Here is a 20,754-nt window from a genome sequence, read left to right as displayed (position 1 = left end):
ATTTTAACAATATTTATTCTTCCAATCCATGAGCATTGAATATTTTTCCATTTCTTTGTGTCTTCTTCAATTTCTTTCATAAGCTTTCTATAGTTTCAGTGTATAGATTTTTTTACCTCTTTGGTTGGATTTATTCCTAGGTATTTTATGGCTTTTGGTGCAATTGTAAATGGGATTGATCCCTGATTTCTCTTTCTGTTGTTTCATTAATTGGTGTATAGAAATGCAACCGATTTCTGTATGTTAATTTTATATCCTGTGACTTTGCTGAATTTAGGTATCAGTTCTAGCAGTTTCTTGATGGAGTCTTTTGGGTTTTCCACCTAAAGTATCATGTCATCTGCAAAGAGTGAAAGTTTGACTTCCTCCTTGGTGATTTGAATGCTGGTCACAGCCTAGAGTAATTAGCCTAAATTCAGTCATAAAGAAAGTATTTTGAATGTTTTGACTTAACATTTCCTAATATAGGATGTTTTATATTGAATTTTTCTCTAATAATGCCTAGGTATTTGTGGTTCTTAAATATAGTTCAAAACTGAAAATTCTTATTTTTTTAAGTTTATTTATTTATTTTGAGAGAGAAAGAGAGAGTAGAAGGGGCAGAGAGAGAGGGGGAGAGAGAGAGAAAATCCCAAGCAGACTTTGCACCATCAGTGCACAGCCCAGTGTGGGGCTTGAATTCACAAACCGTGAGATCATGATCTGAGCTGAAGTCAGACGCTTAACTGATTGAGCCACCCAGGCACCCCTGAAAATTCTTATTAATGTAACAGGGAAAGATTTAATTTTTATACTGAATTTGTTTTTTGGCCAATCAGGAGTCCTGGAGAAAAAATAATCATTATCTTTAAAGGGTAGCATATGGTTAAACCAAGCTACCTTCATCTCATAAAATGGTATTCATGTACCCTTCTAATCTTTTCAATTTATTTTTTTATGAATATAATATCGTGACATTGAATACATAAAATTCATAGGATGTACACATGCTCACAAATCCCCAGTGGAAAATCTACAAAGGGCACTCATTAGAATAAAGGATTAATTTACATCTTCCAAGGACTAGCTAGATTTTAGGACAAGCCTTCATCCTATCATTGTGTAAAGCAGACTGGCAGTTTAGTATTTTTTTTAAAGATAAATGATTTTAGCTCTTTCCAATGATACAAGGAGTTCACAATCAGTATTCTCAAGCTACATGAACCATAATGCCCGAATAAATTCTGTCAAATAGTACAACTACAACCAAAACATGTTTTCAAAATCAATCCAAAAGAAAGACACTAATTTACCTGTAGTGTAAACTGATTAAAGTTGCTTTAGAATTATTTATTTACTTGTCTGAGTGCTCCTCTCTTCCCAGTTAAATTATAAGCCCCTTGAGTGTGTAGGTAAATGCATTAATTACCTTTATTTTCTTCTTCTTTTTCTTCTTCTTCTTCTTCTTCTTCTTATTATTATTATTATTATTTTAATGTTTCATTTATTTTTGAGGGGGCACAGACAGAGGGGAGGGAAGATCTGAATCGGGCTCTGCACTGACAGCAATGAGCCCAATAGAGGGCTCAAGCTCACAAGCCATGAGATCATGACTTGAACCAAAATTGGACGTTCAACTGACTGAGCCACCCAGGTGCCCTGTCTTTATGTTTTTGACTAGGCCTAGCACAATGCCTCACATAGATAAGCCTTGTGATAAATGTGTTAGATTAGTTAACTATAATTAACTACATTTTTTTCTGAAAATGCAGATTCTGGAATTGTCTATCATTTGTTGCTTTTCTTATGGTGTTTACCTTCACTGGACTTCTAATTCCTGCACATACATATTTATATATATCATTTTCTGATATATATTATTCATTAAATATCTATTTCACACTTATTGTTTTAAGGTAAGAATTTCATTTGAATTTTTCTATTTATAAGGCATTGACTAAACCCAAAGAGATTTTTTAAATAGAAATGTTTCATGCCTTAGCATGAATATGAAGAATTGCCTTTTAAACTTGCCAAGGAATCACTAGCAAATTAGTGTTTTAGTGTTTTTTGTAACTGTATTAATTCCGGTTTTAACTGAATTTCAAAGCAATCTAAGCACTTTATAAAATTTTTGATAATTAGAAGGAAAAAAACCTTTCATAATTTTACTACCTAGAGACAACTGCTATTAACATTTGGTATATTTCATCCAATGTTATTTTTCCGATGAGGTTTCATAAAGTTCAACACTGATCTTAAATAAAAATTCTATGTTGCTTTAGTTTGCCTAATATTATATAACAAATAATTTCCTGTTGTGATTAAATTATAGTTAGAAATAGCTTTTTAACAATCATAAGAATATCTTCTTTGTAAATGTCCTTTTTGCCTAAATAATTTTTGTAGCTCTCTTTCAATGATAAGAGGTGGGAAAGAGTCTGCCCTTGCCCTTGTAAGGGAAGAGGAGGTGACACAGAGGAGGAACAACCACCATCACTGCAGTCTCAGGATTCTTCAATCTCCATCACTAGTGTTGTTAACATGCTGCTTCCATCTAGGAAAATTAATAGGGAGTTGACATCAGTTGGCTAGTGCCAAATAAATAGAAATGAGTCCGAAATTATGAGATACAACTAGCGTAAAATGTAGGAGATGTGCGATTAAAAGAAAAAAATAAAAATGAATTGGCCAATATCAGATAGATTCAGCAAGATTAAAATCTACAAAGGAAAAAAAAAAAAGGAGGGCACTTTTTCCCTTCACTTCTCACTCATTAGATTTGCTTTTATTTCCTTTTGGGATCCAGAATAAAATATATCAACAAAGCATCTCTAACTTTTTCTTTTCTACCTCAAGAAACGCCACTCAAGGGTGATGTGGAATTAACCTTCTAGAAACCTAACAGAAATAAATGAAGAGAATAATGCCATACTCTTGTATCTCTCCATGAAATGCCCTTCTGCCTTTTTTTTTTTTTCTGGTGCCATGCTAACAGTGTGTGAAATATGGCTCATTTGTTTGAGAGTTGGTATTCCACAGGAAATATATTGGAGTAGAATAGAATGAAATGGGGGTAGTGGTGAAAATATCTATGGCAACAATAACTTTTAAAAATCTCTTTTGTCTTCTAGACTTCTGGTTTTTCTATTAATGAGCCCTCTTTTGTCTCGACTTGGTCATGGGTTCAGCTGGCGTTGGGCGTTCATAATGATCTGGAGTGAAATGAAAGGAACACCTAATATAAACATGGCTCTTCTCCTTGCCTACTCTGACCTTCCTCTTGGAACTGAGAGGGAAAAATCTCAAGTAAAGATAAATGATTTTTTTTTCACATATTATGAATACTGTTGCTGTGTACTTAAAATATATTTTAGTAGTGAGGTAGCTCATGCCACTTGGACTGTGGGAGTGATCTAGCCATGATGCCAAGATTGGATAGAGGAAGAACACCTGGCAACATTCCTCTTCCTGGGGAACATTCTGGCTTAGGAATTCCTAAATCCTTTCATTACACTCTTAAAATAGGTTTATTACAAAGGTTAAAGGAATTAAAACTTATAAATAATTTAAGGAACGCCTGGGGGCTCAGTTGATAAAGCATCTAACACTTAATTTTGGTTCAGGTCATGATCTCATGGTCATGGGATCGAGCCCTGTGTACGGCTCTATACTCACAGCATGGAGCTTGCTTGGGGTTCTCTCTTCCTCTCTCTCTGCCCCTTCCCCATGTGCACAAGCACACACGCTCTCTCTCGGTGTCTCTCCAATAAATAAATGAACCTAAAAAATACTTATAAATAATTTAAAATAGTACCTGAAACAGAGTATGTACCTAATAAGTGTTTTTATTTTTACTTACTCCTAATAACCATTCGAGATAAGCAGAAACCTGCTTATTATTAGCTCTATTGCTTTCTGTAACTTTGTGAAGCCACATTTAGTAATGCTAGGAATCAGAACATTTTAATTGTCAAGTGAAGTTACCTTTTCACTTACAGTTGCCCCAAACTCTACCTAACAGAACATAATGGGCTTGACTCTCCCTCTACCTTATTTTAAGGTAAGATCATTACAAGGAGCTCTGTAAGAAATTTCCTGTGCGGATATCACAAGCATCTAATACTTCCATTGTGGTGTTTTTTGTTTTTGTTTTTGTTTTCTTTTACACATAAATTCCAAATATAAAGGAAAGAGCATCCAGGGAATATATGTATGTCTAATTAGATAATAGTCCAAACATTAAAAAATTAAGCATTCAAACACTTCTTTTAAAACCAAAACTATCTACTATCCCATGACCTTCTCCTCCTTTTTAACCTATATACACATGCCTAAAGAATCAAGGTCAGTTCCTTACCATACATATTGACCAGTTCAATGGTAGACATCGTGCACAGATCTGGGTTCTGAAATTTCTAGTTGACTGCTATTTGCTGTATCACCATCACCAAGTTATTTAATTCCTACCTCATTGCACATGTCTGTTTCATCATTCTAAAAGGGACTAAATACCAATGGTTGAGGCACGTGGGTGGCTCAGTCAGTTGGGTGTCCAACTTCGGCTCAGGTCACGGATCTCACAGCTTTGTGAGTTCAAGCCCTGTGTCGGGCTCTGTGCTGACAGCTCAGAGCCTGGAGCCTGCTTCGGATTCAATGTCCCTCTGTCACACTGCCCCCACCCCCCTCAAGAATAAATAAACATTAAAAAAATTAAAAGATAATAATACCAATGGTTGTTTTAGCAAATGTTTACAAATAACTTTTTTAGGGGTCAGAGGGAGTCCTAATTTGTAGTATTTGCCAATTTCCATTGTGTAATCACTCTCACTAAGAGAACATCAATCAGCTCAATAACTTCCTGAAAATTTAATGATCAGCTCTCATGAACTGGGAAAAACCAGCTCTAGCACACCACTATCTCAAAGGGTTAGTATGAGAAATAGAAAATGTACATAAAATACTTAATACATTGTTTAGCATATAGTAAATGTACAATAAATATGAGCTATGTTGATGATTATAATGCTTTGAGATAAAACCTTAGTAAATAAAATCATTTAGTGAGATGCCCTCACTAGAGTAGTAACTAGTTGAAAAGAAAGTAACACTTCATTTAATTTGGCTGAACCCTATAGCTAACCTTTTAATACTTTTTAATACTCACAAAGCAGCACTAGAGTAAAGGTTAAAAATAACTTAATCTTGTGTCTACTACTCACAAGTTTATTGACCTTGGCTAAGTGACAGTGCCTAAATTTCCCATCTGTGCAATTGGACAATATTGGTATTCACTTCACAGAACTGTTGTGAGGATTAAATAAGCCTGATATATCGTGCTCTATGCTTACTATATAGAAATTAACTTTTATTACTATTAAATTAACGAACTTAGTGATCCTCAATTTTGGACGCACTTTAGAATGCTTCAGGAACTTTTAGAAAATTATCAGTGCGTGTGGAATTCTGGCCATGGCCATGATGAATAGTGGATATCAGACTTATTTCCTATAGTAAACAACTATAAAACTGGTTAAAATATATGAAGTGATCGAATACAGTTTTCAAATTTTCTACAATTTTATAATAAACGAAAAACAGCCTAATTTTTTAAAACAGGCATAAGAGATAAACAGATACTTCACAAAGAAAGCTATATCTACCATTAAGCACATTAAAAATGCTCAACATCACTTCTTTAGGGAAGTGCAAATTAAAACTACAATGAGAAACATAATGTTCAATTTACATGAAGGTTTTAGAATTGGTAGTTCTTATCTATAGAAATAGAAATCAGACCTCCTGTGGAGTAGGGGATTGATTGGCAAGGAGAACTAGAGATATTTGGGGGGGGGGGGGCGGGATATAAGAATATTTTACATCTTGATAGGATTGAAGGTTATGTGGGTGTATACAATGTCAAAATTTATCAAATGGTAAACAAGTACATTTCAATGTATGTACATTATACCTCAGTTTTTCTAATTACTAATGTGTGGGCTCCACCCTCGTATAAATCAGAATATTCAGTGGGAGCATCTTGGGCACCAGTATTTTAAAGTTTCCCCATGATTCTAATATGCCACCTGGAGAGTCTCTGGTGTGGTTTCAGGCTCTGTCTCTAACCTCCATCTGTAGCCACAAAAAAATGAAAGGCTGGGGGTATGACATAAGTTCTGGAAATTAGAGTTATGTAAGTCAACAGAAGTGTGCGGTCTTAGATTGAAAAGTATTGTTCCAACTGGGAGTATAAGCAGAGAAAAAAAATCTAGTGGCACCAGAGATATTAATTGTCCCTCCCTCCTGACAATGACGGGATGGCAGAGAGGCAAAACATGAGGTAAGCAAACATAGCAAGACCCCCGAGCTCTTCTCTTACCCCAGATGAAGAGAATTATTTGATACAGAGGTGCCTGGTAGTGTTGAACACAGAACTTCATGGTTATGCACATGGTGGCATGTGTAGTGAATAAGAACTGATAAAGTACAAGCATATTCCCAAGGCCCAAGAAGTGCAGCAGTGAAATTTAAGGACAAGCTTTTTATGTTCCCAATGTCTCCATAAGTATTTGTTTACTTGTCAGATCATGTGTCCTGAGTATTGATTTGGTTCCAAAAGCATGAATAAAATCTATGCAGGGAGATAGAGAATACCCAGAGTACTTTCATCATGCCTGACATTCATATTCTTCTCTACTATGAGCATTTATTGACTTAATACAGCCTGGTTTAACTTACATTAGCAAATATAGAATATAGTGCATGAAATTGTCATGATTACTTACTTTGTATTTTTCTTTCTACTCTAGGTATTATTTCATGGAGTGTCAGTTTGCTTAGTTACCTTGATTGTCAATAGATTTATTTTGCCAATGGCAGTTACTAAACTAGGTAAGCCCTACTAATTACTATTCTGAGTGAAGAGAAACATTTTCTAATAACATTTTTTAAAATGTTTATTTGTTTTGAAAGAGAGCTCAAGTAGGGGAAGGGAAGTCAGAGAGAGAGAGAGAGAGAGGGAGAGAGAAAGGAGGGGAGGGAGAGGGAGGGAGAGAGAATCCCAAGCAGGCTCCACACTGTCAGCAAAAGGAATTTCTTGGCTGGTTTTAAGCAAGTAAGTGTAATTATATGGTTAACACTACTTCTGTGGATAACTGATTGTGGGCTGAAGAGCATTAAAGCAGAAATAGCAATTTTAGGAAGCAACTGCATTATGCAATATGTCCGTTTTCATCCCCTACTTTTTAACAATTGAAAAGTCGAGATCTAGAGAGTTAAAAATTCATGTGGCAGTTGAAAACCTAGAAAAAAAAAATGGCTCTGATGTTTTAATCCATTATATTCTCAACTGCTCTATCACCCTTCCCATTGCACACAGCGTTTTCACTCTAACGGCAATTCGTTTTTTAATTTAAGAGAGAGAGAGGAAGGAAGAGAGGGAGAGGGAGAGGGAGAGGGAGAGACAGAGAGACAGAGAGAGACAGAGAGAATGAGTGAGGGATGGGCAGACAAAGAGGGAGAGAGAGAATCCCAAGAAGGTTCTGTGCTATCAGCACAGAGCCGGACACAGGACTCCAACTCATGAAACTGTGAGATCATGACCTAAGCCAAGGCTTAACCAACTGAGCCACCCAGGTGCCCCTCTAATGGCATTTTTAATCAATCTGAGAGTCCATCTTTATGAATGGTATTTCATTACCCAATCTGCATTCCTTCCTTGTATTTGTAACAAAATCTTTTCTCTTTACTTTTTTAAATTCTCTGAGCCTTAACATAGTAAATTGGAAAGGAAAGATTAAAGAGGGAAAGTTTTGCAAAGAGCATCATATGTTCTACTTAGTAGCTAAATAAACTTAAAATTCTTATTGTGGAGTATGTTTACTTGCACTAAGAGCAGTGAACATTTGCTTACAGAACATCGTTGCTTTCCAAGGAAACGTCTATGGCTCATAAAAAGGAATTTGTGCTTAATATTGAGAGTCCTTCAAACCTTAATGAGGTCTGGAGACAAATACATATCAAACACTTATCATATAAATATATACAATATTATATTTAGTAGGGTAGATTGTATATGTATATATACTCTGTATATATATGTATATATCTATATCAATACCTCCTACATGTGTATCTCTTGCATATATGTATATTTACATATAGTCTGTATATTTGTATATATGTACATATATATGAGATGTATATGTCAGGATGTATATGTCAGAAGTACAGATATATGAATGTGTAGATATATATCTCCTATATCTCACATATATATGTATATGTCATCTATTCTGTATATGATATTATATGTATATATCATATATTTATAAAGAGATTTACAATAAGAAGTTGGCTCACATGATTATGGAAGCTGAGAAGCCCCAAGATCTACAGTCCAAAGGTCTGAGAACTAGGAAAACCAATAGTGTAAGTTCCTGTCCAAATTGTGAAGGCAGGAAAGGACTGAGTCCCAACTCAAAGACTATGAGGCAGAGAGAATGAATTTTCTTTTGTTCTGTTCAGGCCTCCAATGGTTTTGATGAGGCCTGCCTGCATTGAAGAGGTCAATCGGCTTTGCTCAAGTCTACCAAGTTAAATATTATTCTTACCCAGAAACACCTTCACAGACACACCAAATATCTGGTTATCTTGTAACCCAGTCAAGTTGACACATAAAATTAATCATCACACCTCTTCTCTTCTGTCTCCTCATCTATCAAACTGGGAAAAGGGACTTACCTTAAAAGGTGGGTAAGGTAATCAGAGACAATACATTCAAGGTGCTGAGATGTGTTTTTCAGCATATGTTAAGCACTCGATAATTATTAACTATTACTGTTACCATTATGTACCTCAGTGTTTTTGAGGAGTATGAAAGTAGAAAAGCTTAAAATTGTCAGGGTTCCCATTATTAAACAATATATGCTGAGTCTTTAACTTAAATCAAAAATACAAAGGGAAACTTATAATCCATATTCAAAATGGTGGCATCTTTATTATTGATAAAACATGTTCTCTGTATCAAAGGTCTTCATGACGTCACATCAACAAAATATAAATCTCTTTATTGTACATTTCAACACTTTCAAGAGCTAACCAAATCTGCAGCTTCTGCACTCAAATTTGACAAAGATCTTGCTAATGCAGATTGGAATATGGTTGAGAAAGCAATTGTCCTTCAAAACCCATATGCAGTAAGCAAATAGTATCTTTTGTTGATTCTTTCAAAGCAGATATAACTAATTATGTTAAGTAAGTATAAATGTTGTAAATATTAATTCACAATTTTTAATACTTGCAATACAGAAGTTGTACTGGGGGCTCACTGTCATAATAGTAAGAAGGGGATCTTAGGGAATTTTGTGATCATTGTGGGGCAGCATAGAAGTGACAACCTCTTTGAGTAGGTAGAAAATAAGTGGTGTAAAATTCAAAAGGAGTGATGAATTGGAGCTCCCTTTAAAAGTTACCATAAAAAGAGGAGAGTGAGTCTTAGAAAATGGCTAGTTTTTTGCTAGATTGATGGTGGACAGGTGCCTTTGTTCAGCATTTATTTACACTACTGTATTTGCCAAGCACTTGCTAGCCCCTAACTTATGATTAATATTATTTTTTGATATAAAACAGAATTCAAAGCCAGTGTCATAAGTTTAGGTGTGAGTGAGATGTCACCTCCTGCTTCTGAGATATGCTTTAGAATATCTGTGGTTGAAGCATATGTAACTCACCAATCAGTAATGGTTGCCATAAGAAGAAATAATAAAAGTTGTTCTGGAATCTTCTCAATGTTACTGCTGTTTTGCTATCTCCTATGTCATGTCCAGTTTTCAATGCAGTGTTTTAATGCATATTGTATGATGCAGTTTTTGCAGTGTTTTTCTGCATCATACAATATGAGGAGCCAAATTCTACGAGTATAGCCATAAGATAATTGGTTGCTATAAAGTAGGATTCCTCAAAATCCATTTCATATCCACTAACCAGTACGCTCTAGATGGGGATCCAGAACCAAGCCCCCTATCTATAGGAATACTGCCAGGAATTTCCGGATAAGACAAGCACCAAATCAAATTCAATTATTTTCTATAATAGCTCCCAATTTCTGATTGTGGCCTTTTGCTAACCTGGCTGCATCAGAATCTTCTAGAAAGTTTATTAAAATATGGCTTTATTTCCCAACCCCTCCCCCGGAAATTCTGATGCAAGTGGCCTGAAGAGGGTCCTAACAATATGTATTTTTATTCCATTTACCCAGCTGATTCTACTTCAGAGTCAACGTTGAGGCCCCCACTCTGATACCTTATCTGTTTCAGATAGCAGGTGACCAAACAACTGCTATCTCCTCTTTACAGTGCAGACAAGGGGGACTATAACAGTATAACAGATAGAGCACTGGCCTTGGACTCAGAAAATCTGGGTTCGTATCCTAGCTTTGTCACTTTAATAAATAGCTTTGTGATCTTGAGCAAATGTTTTATTTTCTCTAAGCTTCAGCTTTTCTCATATGTAAAATGAAGTTATCCATAACTCCCATCTCTCAAGGCCAAGTTCATTTTCTATTCTACCTTAATCGATAAGGTTAAAGCAGTGATTGTCAAACTGTAACTGCAGCAAGAATCATGGGATGGGTTTGTAAAATCACAGATTTCTGCCCTGTTCCCCCAGACGTGAATTTGCATTTCTAACAATTTTCAGGTGATTCTGAGGCTGCTGGGGGACCACACTTTCAGAAGCATTGGCTTAAAGTGGGATTATACACATGGTAGCTTTATAAACTCTCAATAATGCCATGTAAAGGTAAAAATATGATATAACTCCTTTTCCCAAAAACTGGCAATTATTTTACCTTCTAGATAACTGTGAAATGATGACGAAACTCATCTGAACATTTTTTCTGTATCTAGCAGATTTTCTATAATTTTCAAACCAAATTGTTATGTGAATTGCTTGAGGGCTATGCTAAACAATATATTAATATTCATGTATTACTTTTTTGTTATTTCTTTCTACTTAGTTGAGCCAAGGAGAAACAACAGAACATCAAAAGGTGAAATGTCTAGCCTGTAACAAGGAAATAGATGAGACCCTTAACATTGAAGCAATGGAGTTGGCCAACAGGCGTCTCTTGTCAGCACAAATAGTTAGTACTTGATTATACACTTTTAAAATGATATTTGTGGGGGCTTCTGGGTGGCTGAGTTGGCTGAGCGTCCAACTCTTGATTTTGACTCTGGTCTTGATCCTAGGGTCCTGAGATTGAGCCCTGCATCAGGCTCTGCACTGACAGCATGGGGCGTGCTTGGGATTCTCTCTCTCTCCTCTCTCTCTCTCTCTCTCTCTCTGCCTCTCTCCCCCTCTGCCTCTCTCTCCCACTTGAGCTCTATCTCTCTCTAAAATAAAAAAATAAAATTATATTTTGGCCTAAAATTATACTGAAAGCTTTCTCCCTTGCTAAAGACATCTAGATTTTGCTTACCTGCTGAACTGAATAGATTGTTATAAAGGCAAAGGGAAGTTTGGCATTGTCTTAGGAATCTGCTTGATTGCCAAAAGAGAGAAAAGAAAAATGGATCCATCCAAATTGGCCTAAGTAAAAGGTGTTTTATTAAGAGGATTTGGGAATCTCACAGATCCCAATGGCAGGAATTACAGTTGAATTCAACCTTCACACGTGTTATGCGGTCATTTCGATGACACCATCCACCTCCAGTTCCACACCAAGTTTTTGTGAAAGATACCACCAAGTCTGCTAATAACTGCAAATAGATAGTAGTAGCTTCCAGATCAAATCTTGAATAAAAATTAAAGAAATTCTGTGACACAGCCACAAAGCAGACTCTGTGGGAATTTGCTAATAGCTTATTTACTATTGTTCATGTTGGGCCTTCCTCATTGCATATGGAACTGTCGTGCATGTCTCATCTATTCTAACCATACGGGATTCCAAGCATTCTATATGTTCAATCTAACTTGGGAAATGGAAGGTTTGTAGGGTATAATTGTCCTCTCTTCAGCAGTAGTCCTGGCAGACAGGTTGAATCTCAAAGGCAGCTTTTCCAAGGACCTGAATAAATTTCATTAAGCAATTGAGGCAGTGCCATTAAGGATGAACTTATTATGCCCATATGGTGCTTTGCTCCACCAGCAGATTTTATGACATCATGTCTTTGAGTCACTTCCAGATTTTTAATTTATTTCAGGAAAATATGTATTCGAGATCTCTCAAAATCAATACAGGACATTCCATTTTGGATCTTGCTTTTCATTAATAATATGATGTATGTCTTAGGATTTATTCTTTTTCAGTCTTTATTCTCTCCATTCATAAAATAGGAAAATGCTAACTACAGGAACTCTTGGATTCATTCCATATATGATATTCTACATTTTCTGCAACATATCCACCATGAATCTTTTTGGTTTCTTTCCCTAAATGTTTGTTTTCTACCATTATATCTTTGTTGATTTTTGTGCTACGTGTTGGGTCTGAATCAGGAAATACTTTTGTTTGTTTGTTTTTGTTGTTGTTTATTTTTGAGAAAGAGCATGGGAGCACAAGTGAGGGGGGCAGAGACTATGAGAGAGAGGAAGAGAGAGGCTCTATGCTAGCAGTGCAGAGCTCAATGCAGGTCTCAATTCTAAGAACCATGGGATCACAACCTGAAACAAAATCAAGAGTCAGATGCTCAGCCTACTGAGCCACCCAGGTGCCCCAGGAAATCCTTATTTTTTAAAGTAAGTTGGATCTTTCTGCTCTGTTCTCCAGCTCTTTATCTTGCCTCACATCTTTTTAGCCCTCCTTTGTTCTAGACATATTTTCACACTTACCTTGGTTAGTTGATTTGGTTTCTACAATGTCAATTCTAATGCTCACTGCTCCAACCATAATATTAATTGGTCTATTACAGTTTTTAAAGCTTTGATAGTTTTTATTTAAATCTCAGTCACTGTGCTGACAGCACAATCCCAATCCTGCTTGGGATTCTCTCTCTCTCCTGCTCCCACTTGCACTCTCTCTCTCTATTATAAATAAATAAACATTAAAAAAAATAAATCTCAGCCATTTACTGTTGGTTTTGTTTTGTTTTAAGATTTTATTTATTTATTTTGAGAGGGGGGGGCAGAGAGAGACCGGGGCAGGGGAGGGGGAGAGGAGAGAATCCCAAGCAGGCTATGGGCTCGACATTGGTCTCGATCCCACAAACTGTGATATCATGACCTGAACCAAAATCAAGAGCTGGACACTTAACTGACTGGGCCACCCAGGCGCTCCTCAGTCAGTTATTGTTCACTGGGACAATATCTTCTCTACTATTGTACATTAGAAGAGGAAGCACAGCATGGTGAGACAGTGGTATAGAAGAGGCAACATCCCCCAACCATAATTGGGGGAAGAGGAGACAGGTTTTAAATTCAGAGAGAACTGGGTTTCTAATGTGATCTTGGGAAAATGACTTAATTCTCTGAGCCTCAGCTTTCTCATCTATGAAATACAGATTAAAATATCGTCCCCATAAGTTTCCTGCAAGAATTAAATAATTCTGCATAAAACATGTCAGTTAATGTAATAGTATGGTAGGGAGATCAATAAATGGTGGTTATTTTAAGGAATCAACCATTCTCTAAATTCTTACATTTTGGTGTGAATGATCACTTAAGAATTAACATATTTCTAGTATCTTAACTGCATTGTCATTTGTGTTGCTAAGCTTTCATGAGTTCCATATTACTTTCAGTTTCCTTAGTTTTCTACATACTATGGTGTTTACTTTTGAGGATATTGAAAATATGTTTATCTCACATTATTTTATAAATATTTTAATGAAGCTTAAGTAGACTGTTGAATTCCTGTATCATGGACAAACAACCTTTTGTTCCCTCATTCTTTAAATTAGTTCTATCCCTTTCTGGCATCCCCCAAGAACAAAAATGCATTTTAATATCCATATCCTGTACAGACAGGATATGTTCTATGAAAGCAGAAGTCTTTAGTTACATCATGCATTCCAATTTAGAAAGTTGGTTCATACAGAGATTTTTAACAGTGTCAGCACTCTGAGGCCAGGGCAGTGTCGGACAATGGTTTCTTCAGCATCAAAAGTAGTGCCTGAAGCAAAGTGGTCTCTCACTATACAGACTGAATAAACAAATGAATATTTTCTGTACACAGTGGCAATTCACTTAATACTTATGATAGATTGGAGAAAACAAGAGTTCTGTTGTCAAAACATTTGGAAAAATTAAACATATAAACCAGGATCCTCTACTACAGGATTTCTCAGAGCTTTAAATTTCTAAGATGCATTATAAGCTTTTAAGATAGGGATATACTCGCAGCAGGAACTTCCCACATTTATTGGGCCCCAGAACTCCACTTATTCTTGAAAGTCTAGTTCACATCTAGCAGGAACCTAGTTTCCCATAGAACCAGTTTGATTCCATCCAAAGCACAGACAGACCTTCTACACTGATCTCAAGATCTGGACTTTACAGAAACATTCTTTTTATAACGATACTAGATTATTTAGGGATTCTGAATTTTTTTCTCACAGACTGTTTTTCCATAAAGGGAATACTAATGTGTTATCATTAACCATGCTACATAACAATTGGACCGCATGTTTCTTTTAGGCAAGCTACCAGAGACAATACACGAATGAGACTCTGTCCCAGAGTGCGGCCCAGGTGCTGGTGGGTGCAGTGGGAAGCTTCGGTGAAAAGAAGGGAGAGTAAGTATATTGGCAAGAGAACACCGCCATCCCCAGCCACTGCATTTAGGGAATCGGGCAAATGAGTTTTCTTGCTCTTTCTTCGACTTTGGGATCATCCCATATTATGTGTGAAAGCCACTGACTGCTCTACACCCCCAAATCAGGCCAAATGACCCACTTTTAATTTCCCAACTTGCTCTACTTTTTCACACTTTTGTAAATTTGAACAAGGCACTTCTTCTGACTGAGATTCTCTTCCCTTTCTCCTTTTGCCTCCACAGCTGAGCTGTGGTAAAAGACTCTTGTAGACTACTTGAATGCCTCAGTAAGGTCAAAGACTTCCTTAATTCCTCCAGACACATCTTTTAATGAGTATTCTCTCTTTTTTTAATTTTAATTTTTGTTTTTAAAGTAGGCTCCATGCCTTCCTGTGGAGCCCAATGCAGGGCTTGAACTCATGACCCTGAGATCAAGACCTGAGCTGAAACCAAGAGTCAGATGCTCAACTGACTGAGCCATCCAGGTGCCCCTATATGTTCTCTCTTAATCCTCAGCATGTTCTTGTAATAGTTACTTTTGCTGTAAGCCTCTGTAGTACATAGCAAGTTCCTTAAAGTCAGCACATTAAGAATAGCCTCAGATCTCCTTGGAAGGACGCAAGATATTTGAGTGGGCAAAGGGATGAGTTAAACTGTCATGCAGGTACATGATGGCCACCCAAAGCTCGGACATACCTTCTTATTCTAGACCACACCCCTGGTGCTAAGGACCCCAATAATCTGCTCAGATGGTCCTCAGCTCATTTGTAAGGCCCTCTTGGGCCTTTTCCCCTGGGCCATTAGCTCACAAGCAAACTGGGCCTTTGGTGTGCACACCCTGAGAGCCAAGAGAAGTGCCAGCATGGTGTCCACTCACATGTACTGGCCTGTGGCACAGAGAGGGATAAAGCCGTGTGTTGGAAGAGAAGCAGCCGGACTGGAGTCTCATTGCAGCAGTCTCATTGCAGTTCAAGTACAGATGTTGAAGAGAATAAGAGATTCCATTTCAAGCCTAGCCATACAAATAATTATAACATTATATTGTCAAGGTAGGAAGATAAAATATATCTTACTTAAAATTTTGTTTTCTTGATTAATGAGTATAAGTACAAGGGCCTCCATTCCCCGCCCCGCCAGCTTGAGGCCGTTCAAATGCTTATGGGACCTCAGTGGTGTTAGGGGACTGGGGAAGAGGGCTGGGCAAATGTGATCACTTTAAAACAATATGATGAACACTTTTTTTTTTAGTTTTTTTGAAAACAACTTTATTGGTGTATAATTGATATACAAAGAACTGCGCATATTTAGTGAATACAATTTGATGAGTTTCCCCATATGCAAACACCCATGATGCCATTACCACAGTCAAGGTAATAGGCATATCCAACACATCCCAAATTTCCTTATGTCCTCCCCCGACCCTCCTTTTTCATGATAAGAACCCTTAACATGAGATCTACCCTCTTTATTTTTATTTTTTTATTTGTAAAAGTGATATTCTTTATTCAGCTTTTTTTTTTATCGGACTGACACGCTGCCTGCTGAGCTAAGACGGCACCTATTCAGTTTTTTTTTTATTTAATTTACTTTTTTTAATTTACATCCAAGTTAGTTAGCATATAGTGCAACAATGATTTCAGGAATAGATTCTTTAATGCCCCTTACCCATTTAGCCCATCCCCCCTCCCACAGCCCCTCCAGTAACCCTCAGTTTGTTCTCCATATTTAAGAGTCTCTTCTGTTTTGTGCCCCTCCCTGTTTTTATATTCTTTTTGCTTCCCTTCCCTTATGTTCATCTGTTTTGTATCTTAAAGTCCTCATATGAGTGAAGTCATATGATATTTGTCTTTCTCTGACTGACTGATTTCACTAGAGGTAGTATAATACCCTCTAGTTCCATCCACATAGTTGGATGGCAAGATTTCATTCTTTCTGATTGCCCATTAATACTCCATTGTATATATATACCACATCTTCTTTATCCATTCATAGTGCTGCTATAAACATGGGGGTGCATGTGCCCCTTTGAAACAGAACACCTGTATCCTTTGGATAAATACCTAGTGGTGCAATTGCTGGGTCGTAGGGTAGTTCTATTTTTAATTTTTTGAGGAACCGCCATACTGTTTTCCAGAGTGGCTGCACCAGTTTGCATTCCCACCAGCATTGCAAAAGAGATCCTCTTTCTCCACATCCTTGCCAACATCTGTTGTTGCCTGAGTTGTTAATGTTAGCCATTCTGACAGATATCAGGTGGTATCTCATTGTGGTTTTGATTTGTATTTCCTTGATGATGAGTGATGTTGAGCATTTTTTCATGTGTCGGTTGGCCATCTGGATGTCTTCTTTGGAGAAGCATCTATTCATGTCTTTTGCCCATTTCTTCACTGGATTATTTGTTTTTTGGGTGTTGAGTTTGATAAATTCGTTATAGATTTTGGATACTAACCCTTTATCTGATATGTCATTTGCCAATATCTTCTCCCATTCCATCGGTTGCCTTTAGTGTTGCTGATTGTTTCCTTCGCTGTGCAGAAGCTTTTTATTTTGATGAGGTCCCAGTAGTTCATTTTTGCTTTTTTTTTTCCCTTGCCTCCAGAGACGTGTTGAGTACGAAGTTGCTGCGGCCAAGGTTAAAGAGGTTTTTGCCTGCTTTCTCCTTGAGGATTTTGATGGCTTTCTGTCTTACCTTGAGGTCTTTCATCCATTTTGAGTTTATTTTTGTGTATGGTGTAAGAAAGTGGTTGAGGTTCATTTTTCTGCATGTCGCTGTCCAGTTTTCCCAGCACCACTTGCTGAAGAGACTGTCTTTATTCCATTGGATATTCTTCCCTGCTTTGTCAAAGATTAGTTGGCCATACACTTGTGGGTCCATTTCTGGGTTCTCTATTCTGTTCCATTGATCTGAGTATCTGTCTTTGTGCCAGTACCATACTGTCTTGATGATTACCTTTGTAATACAACTCAAAGTCCGGGATTGTGATACCTCCTACTTTAGTTTTCTTTTTCAATATTGCTTTGGCCATTTGGGGTCTTTTCTGGTTCCATACAAATTTTAGGATTGTTTGTTCTCACTCTGTGAAGAATGCTGATGTTATTTTGATAGGTATTGCATTGAATATGTAGATCGCTTTGGGTAATATTGACATTTTAACAATATGTGTTCTTCCTATCCAGGAGCATGGAATATTTTTCCATTTTGTGTGTGTGTGTGTCTTCTTCAATTTCTTTCATAAGCTTTCTATAGTTTTCAGTGTACAGATGTTTCACTTCTTTGGTTAGATTTATTCCTAGCTGTTTTATGGGTTTTGGTGCAATTGGAAATGGGATCAATTCCTTGATATCTCTTTCTGTTGCTTAATTATTGGTGTATAAGAATGCAACCGATTTCAGTGCATTGATTTTATATCCTATAACTTTGCTGAAATCATGGATCAGTTCTAGCAGGTTTTTGGTGGAACCTTTTGGATTTTCCATATAGAGTATCCAATATGATGAACACTTAAAGAAGACAGATGTACAGTGGAAGTTTATAAAAGAATGAATATAACATGCTGAAAAGCATTATTGCTGCATTCTTCAGGCAAGGTTAATATAAAAAAAAAGCAACATTGAGCAATTCAACCCAATGCCTGGATTTTTCCTCTTTAAATCCTCCAGGAAGGCAGAAGCAATATATGCTTATGATGACCCAAAACCAGGAGGCCAACAGTGGGAGAAGGGGGTCAAAGTGTTGAACGGACGCATAGTGGATAACAAAGGCAAATTTTAGAATATATAATTTTTTAGTCACACATGAAGGAGATAAATATGAAATACTAATATGTGCAAAGGTGTATGCCAAGTACTGTGGGGAATAGCAAGATAAGTGGAATGGTGTTCCAATCCCCAGAGAACTTCCTGTTAATTACACTTATATTCAGTACTTGCTTTGCTGGGCTGCCTTGGCATTTACTTTGCCATTTGCTGGTCGTTCCTACCAGTAGCCTGTGTCCTGTGTGGCAATAAAACAAGTGTGTGTCCTGTGGCAATAAAACAAGTCTAAGGAGATAAAGAGTTGGGGATTTAAACAGGTCCTGTGCTAACTGCCTGTGTCATTGCCTAAGAAAGAATTCTTTGAATAGAGAGCTTCCATTTATTAAGTGCTGTGCCAAGCATAGTTTTAAACATGTTACATGTACTACCAATTTAATGTTCTAAGAGTCCTGTGAGGTAAGTGCTATTATCTTCATTTTGCAGATGAGAAACGAAGAGGCACTAAGAGATTATAAACAATTTACCCCATGTCACTTGAATAATAGATTACAGAGCTCCCATTCAAAGTTTAACCTGCCTCACTATCCAACCAAAGAGATATATAACTGTTTTCCTAAATCAGGTCTAAGCAGTGAATGTGTTGGTAAAAAATAAGAATTCAGGAGCTTGAATTACTTAGTTGTTTGGGCTGTAAAATACCACAGAATTACTGGTATCACAGAATTCTAGGATTGGTAGGAACTAATCAAATGACCAGATCTTAGTTGAGTCATTAATTCCTTCAGGAAGGTTTCCTGATTCCCCAAGACTATATTAAATGCCCCCCATTTGATGGATCCAAAGTGCCCTACTGTTTATCATCTCCCCAGCAACACTTACTGCCCTTCACTACAATTGTTATTTTCATGTTTTACTCTACTTATCTGCTGGATCCTTAAGGGCAGAGATCCGTATTCGTTTATGGTTTCTCCCCAGCTTTTAGCAAACATAATACGTTCAATAAATATTTTTAAGATTAGGAACAAATCAAGTCCTATGTATGTTGGTGATTTTCCATGTAATTGCTACATTATTTTATTGAATCACAAAGAATGCAGTGACTTTCTTCTTTTCAATTATGCCTGTATCCTTGCAGCAGAGAAATTGCTCAAATTTCAGAGTAAGAACAGTATAATCAAGAGGAAGGACAAGGTACACCTTTGAATGCAAGTCACCAATGCCCTTCTATTTAAGGCATATTTTAAAGTGGGGCTTCAGACCCAAAGACAAAACCCTATCCTCCTTCTGATGAAGATAATGAAAACTAAGGGACTTGCCTAAGCAAGACCAAATCACAGCATATAGATCTGAGCTGCCTCAATAAAAAGCCAGAAGAAACCTAGAGACAATGGGATACATGCTACCAAATTGTCTTTTGGGGTTTTATGACCACTGATTTTCCTAAGTACCCATAACTCTTTACCCACCATGTGTATATTCCCCCTAAGTTTCCCAACTACCTGCCCAGAAGGTAAAATCAAAGGAATAAGAGGATGTGTGAGACAGGCTGGATGTTTCATATCTAGTTTCTCATTTAATTATCCCTGACTGGCATGTATATTTTTACATCTATTTTATAGAGCAAACAGGTTAGTGAGGTAATTTGTTTATTGCTTCACTAGGTAATGGGGGATCCAACATGAAAGCCTGGAAGTATTTGAATTCCAAATATTTAAATCGTGTTATTCTTTCCTTCCCCGAACCTTGACCTCTCCATTATAAACCATGTTTCTCTGGGTTTTTTATACTCTAATGAGTGAGCCCCACAATCTAAATTCATAATTATATATCTACTTGTATCTACAACTTTGTGACTTGGACCTATGCTCATGAGAGTGCCCTAATTCCAGTTATCGATGGACAAAATTGTCTTACTACTTTCTGATAATACTACATTATATCTATCCCCCAAATTTTAAAGCATATTTAATGATTCTTTCCCCCCCCCAGATATATGAGTCCTGAGACAATAAAGACTTATTCTGAAAGCAAAAAACTTCTTGCCTTTATTAGAAAAGTATTGCTCAATTGGGTGTACAATACTAAAAAGGAAAAAGGGATCCCATCAAGGTAAGTGATTTTAAACCTTACTAGAAGTGCTATTATATTGATTTTAAATTCCCTTTTAATTTTTTAAATTTATATCCTGGGAGCGCCTGGCTGACTCAGTCCATAGAGCATGTGACTCTTGATCTCAGGGTTGTAAGTTCAAGACCCACAGTGGGTGT

General features: G+C 36.9%; 1 protein-coding gene across 5 annotated transcripts in view; it reads left to right on the top strand.

Moving 5' to 3' along the window:
• Window positions 1-20,754, top strand: part of SLC9C1 (solute carrier family 9 member C1) — a 107,463-nt gene that overhangs the window by 41,025 nt on the left and 45,684 nt on the right. For 4 of the 5 annotated variants that reach the window (XM_078452991.2, XM_078452992.2, XM_078452990.2 and 1 more), the window contains 7 exons: window positions 1,752-1,895; window positions 3,114-3,288; window positions 6,789-6,870; window positions 9,010-9,176; window positions 10,997-11,122; window positions 14,614-14,711; window positions 20,477-20,596. In XM_078452991.2, the coding sequence (XP_078309117.2) occupies window positions 1,752-1,895; window positions 3,114-3,288; window positions 6,789-6,870; window positions 9,010-9,176; window positions 10,997-11,122; window positions 14,614-14,711; window positions 20,477-20,596 (912 nt within the window). The remainder of the gene's footprint in view (window positions 1-1,751; window positions 1,896-3,113; window positions 3,289-6,788; window positions 6,871-9,009; window positions 9,177-10,996; window positions 11,123-14,613; window positions 14,712-20,476; window positions 20,597-20,754) is intronic. The other variant, XM_078452993.2, reaches the window with a different exon arrangement.

This window comes from Panthera onca, chromosome C2 (genome assembly GCF_046562875.1).
Source record: "Panthera onca isolate mPanOnc1 chromosome C2, mPanOnc1 haplotype 2, whole genome shotgun sequence".
Classification (NCBI taxonomy): domain Eukaryota; kingdom Metazoa; phylum Chordata; class Mammalia; order Carnivora; family Felidae; genus Panthera; species Panthera onca.
This window is presented reverse-complemented; position numbering and strand designations above follow the sequence as displayed.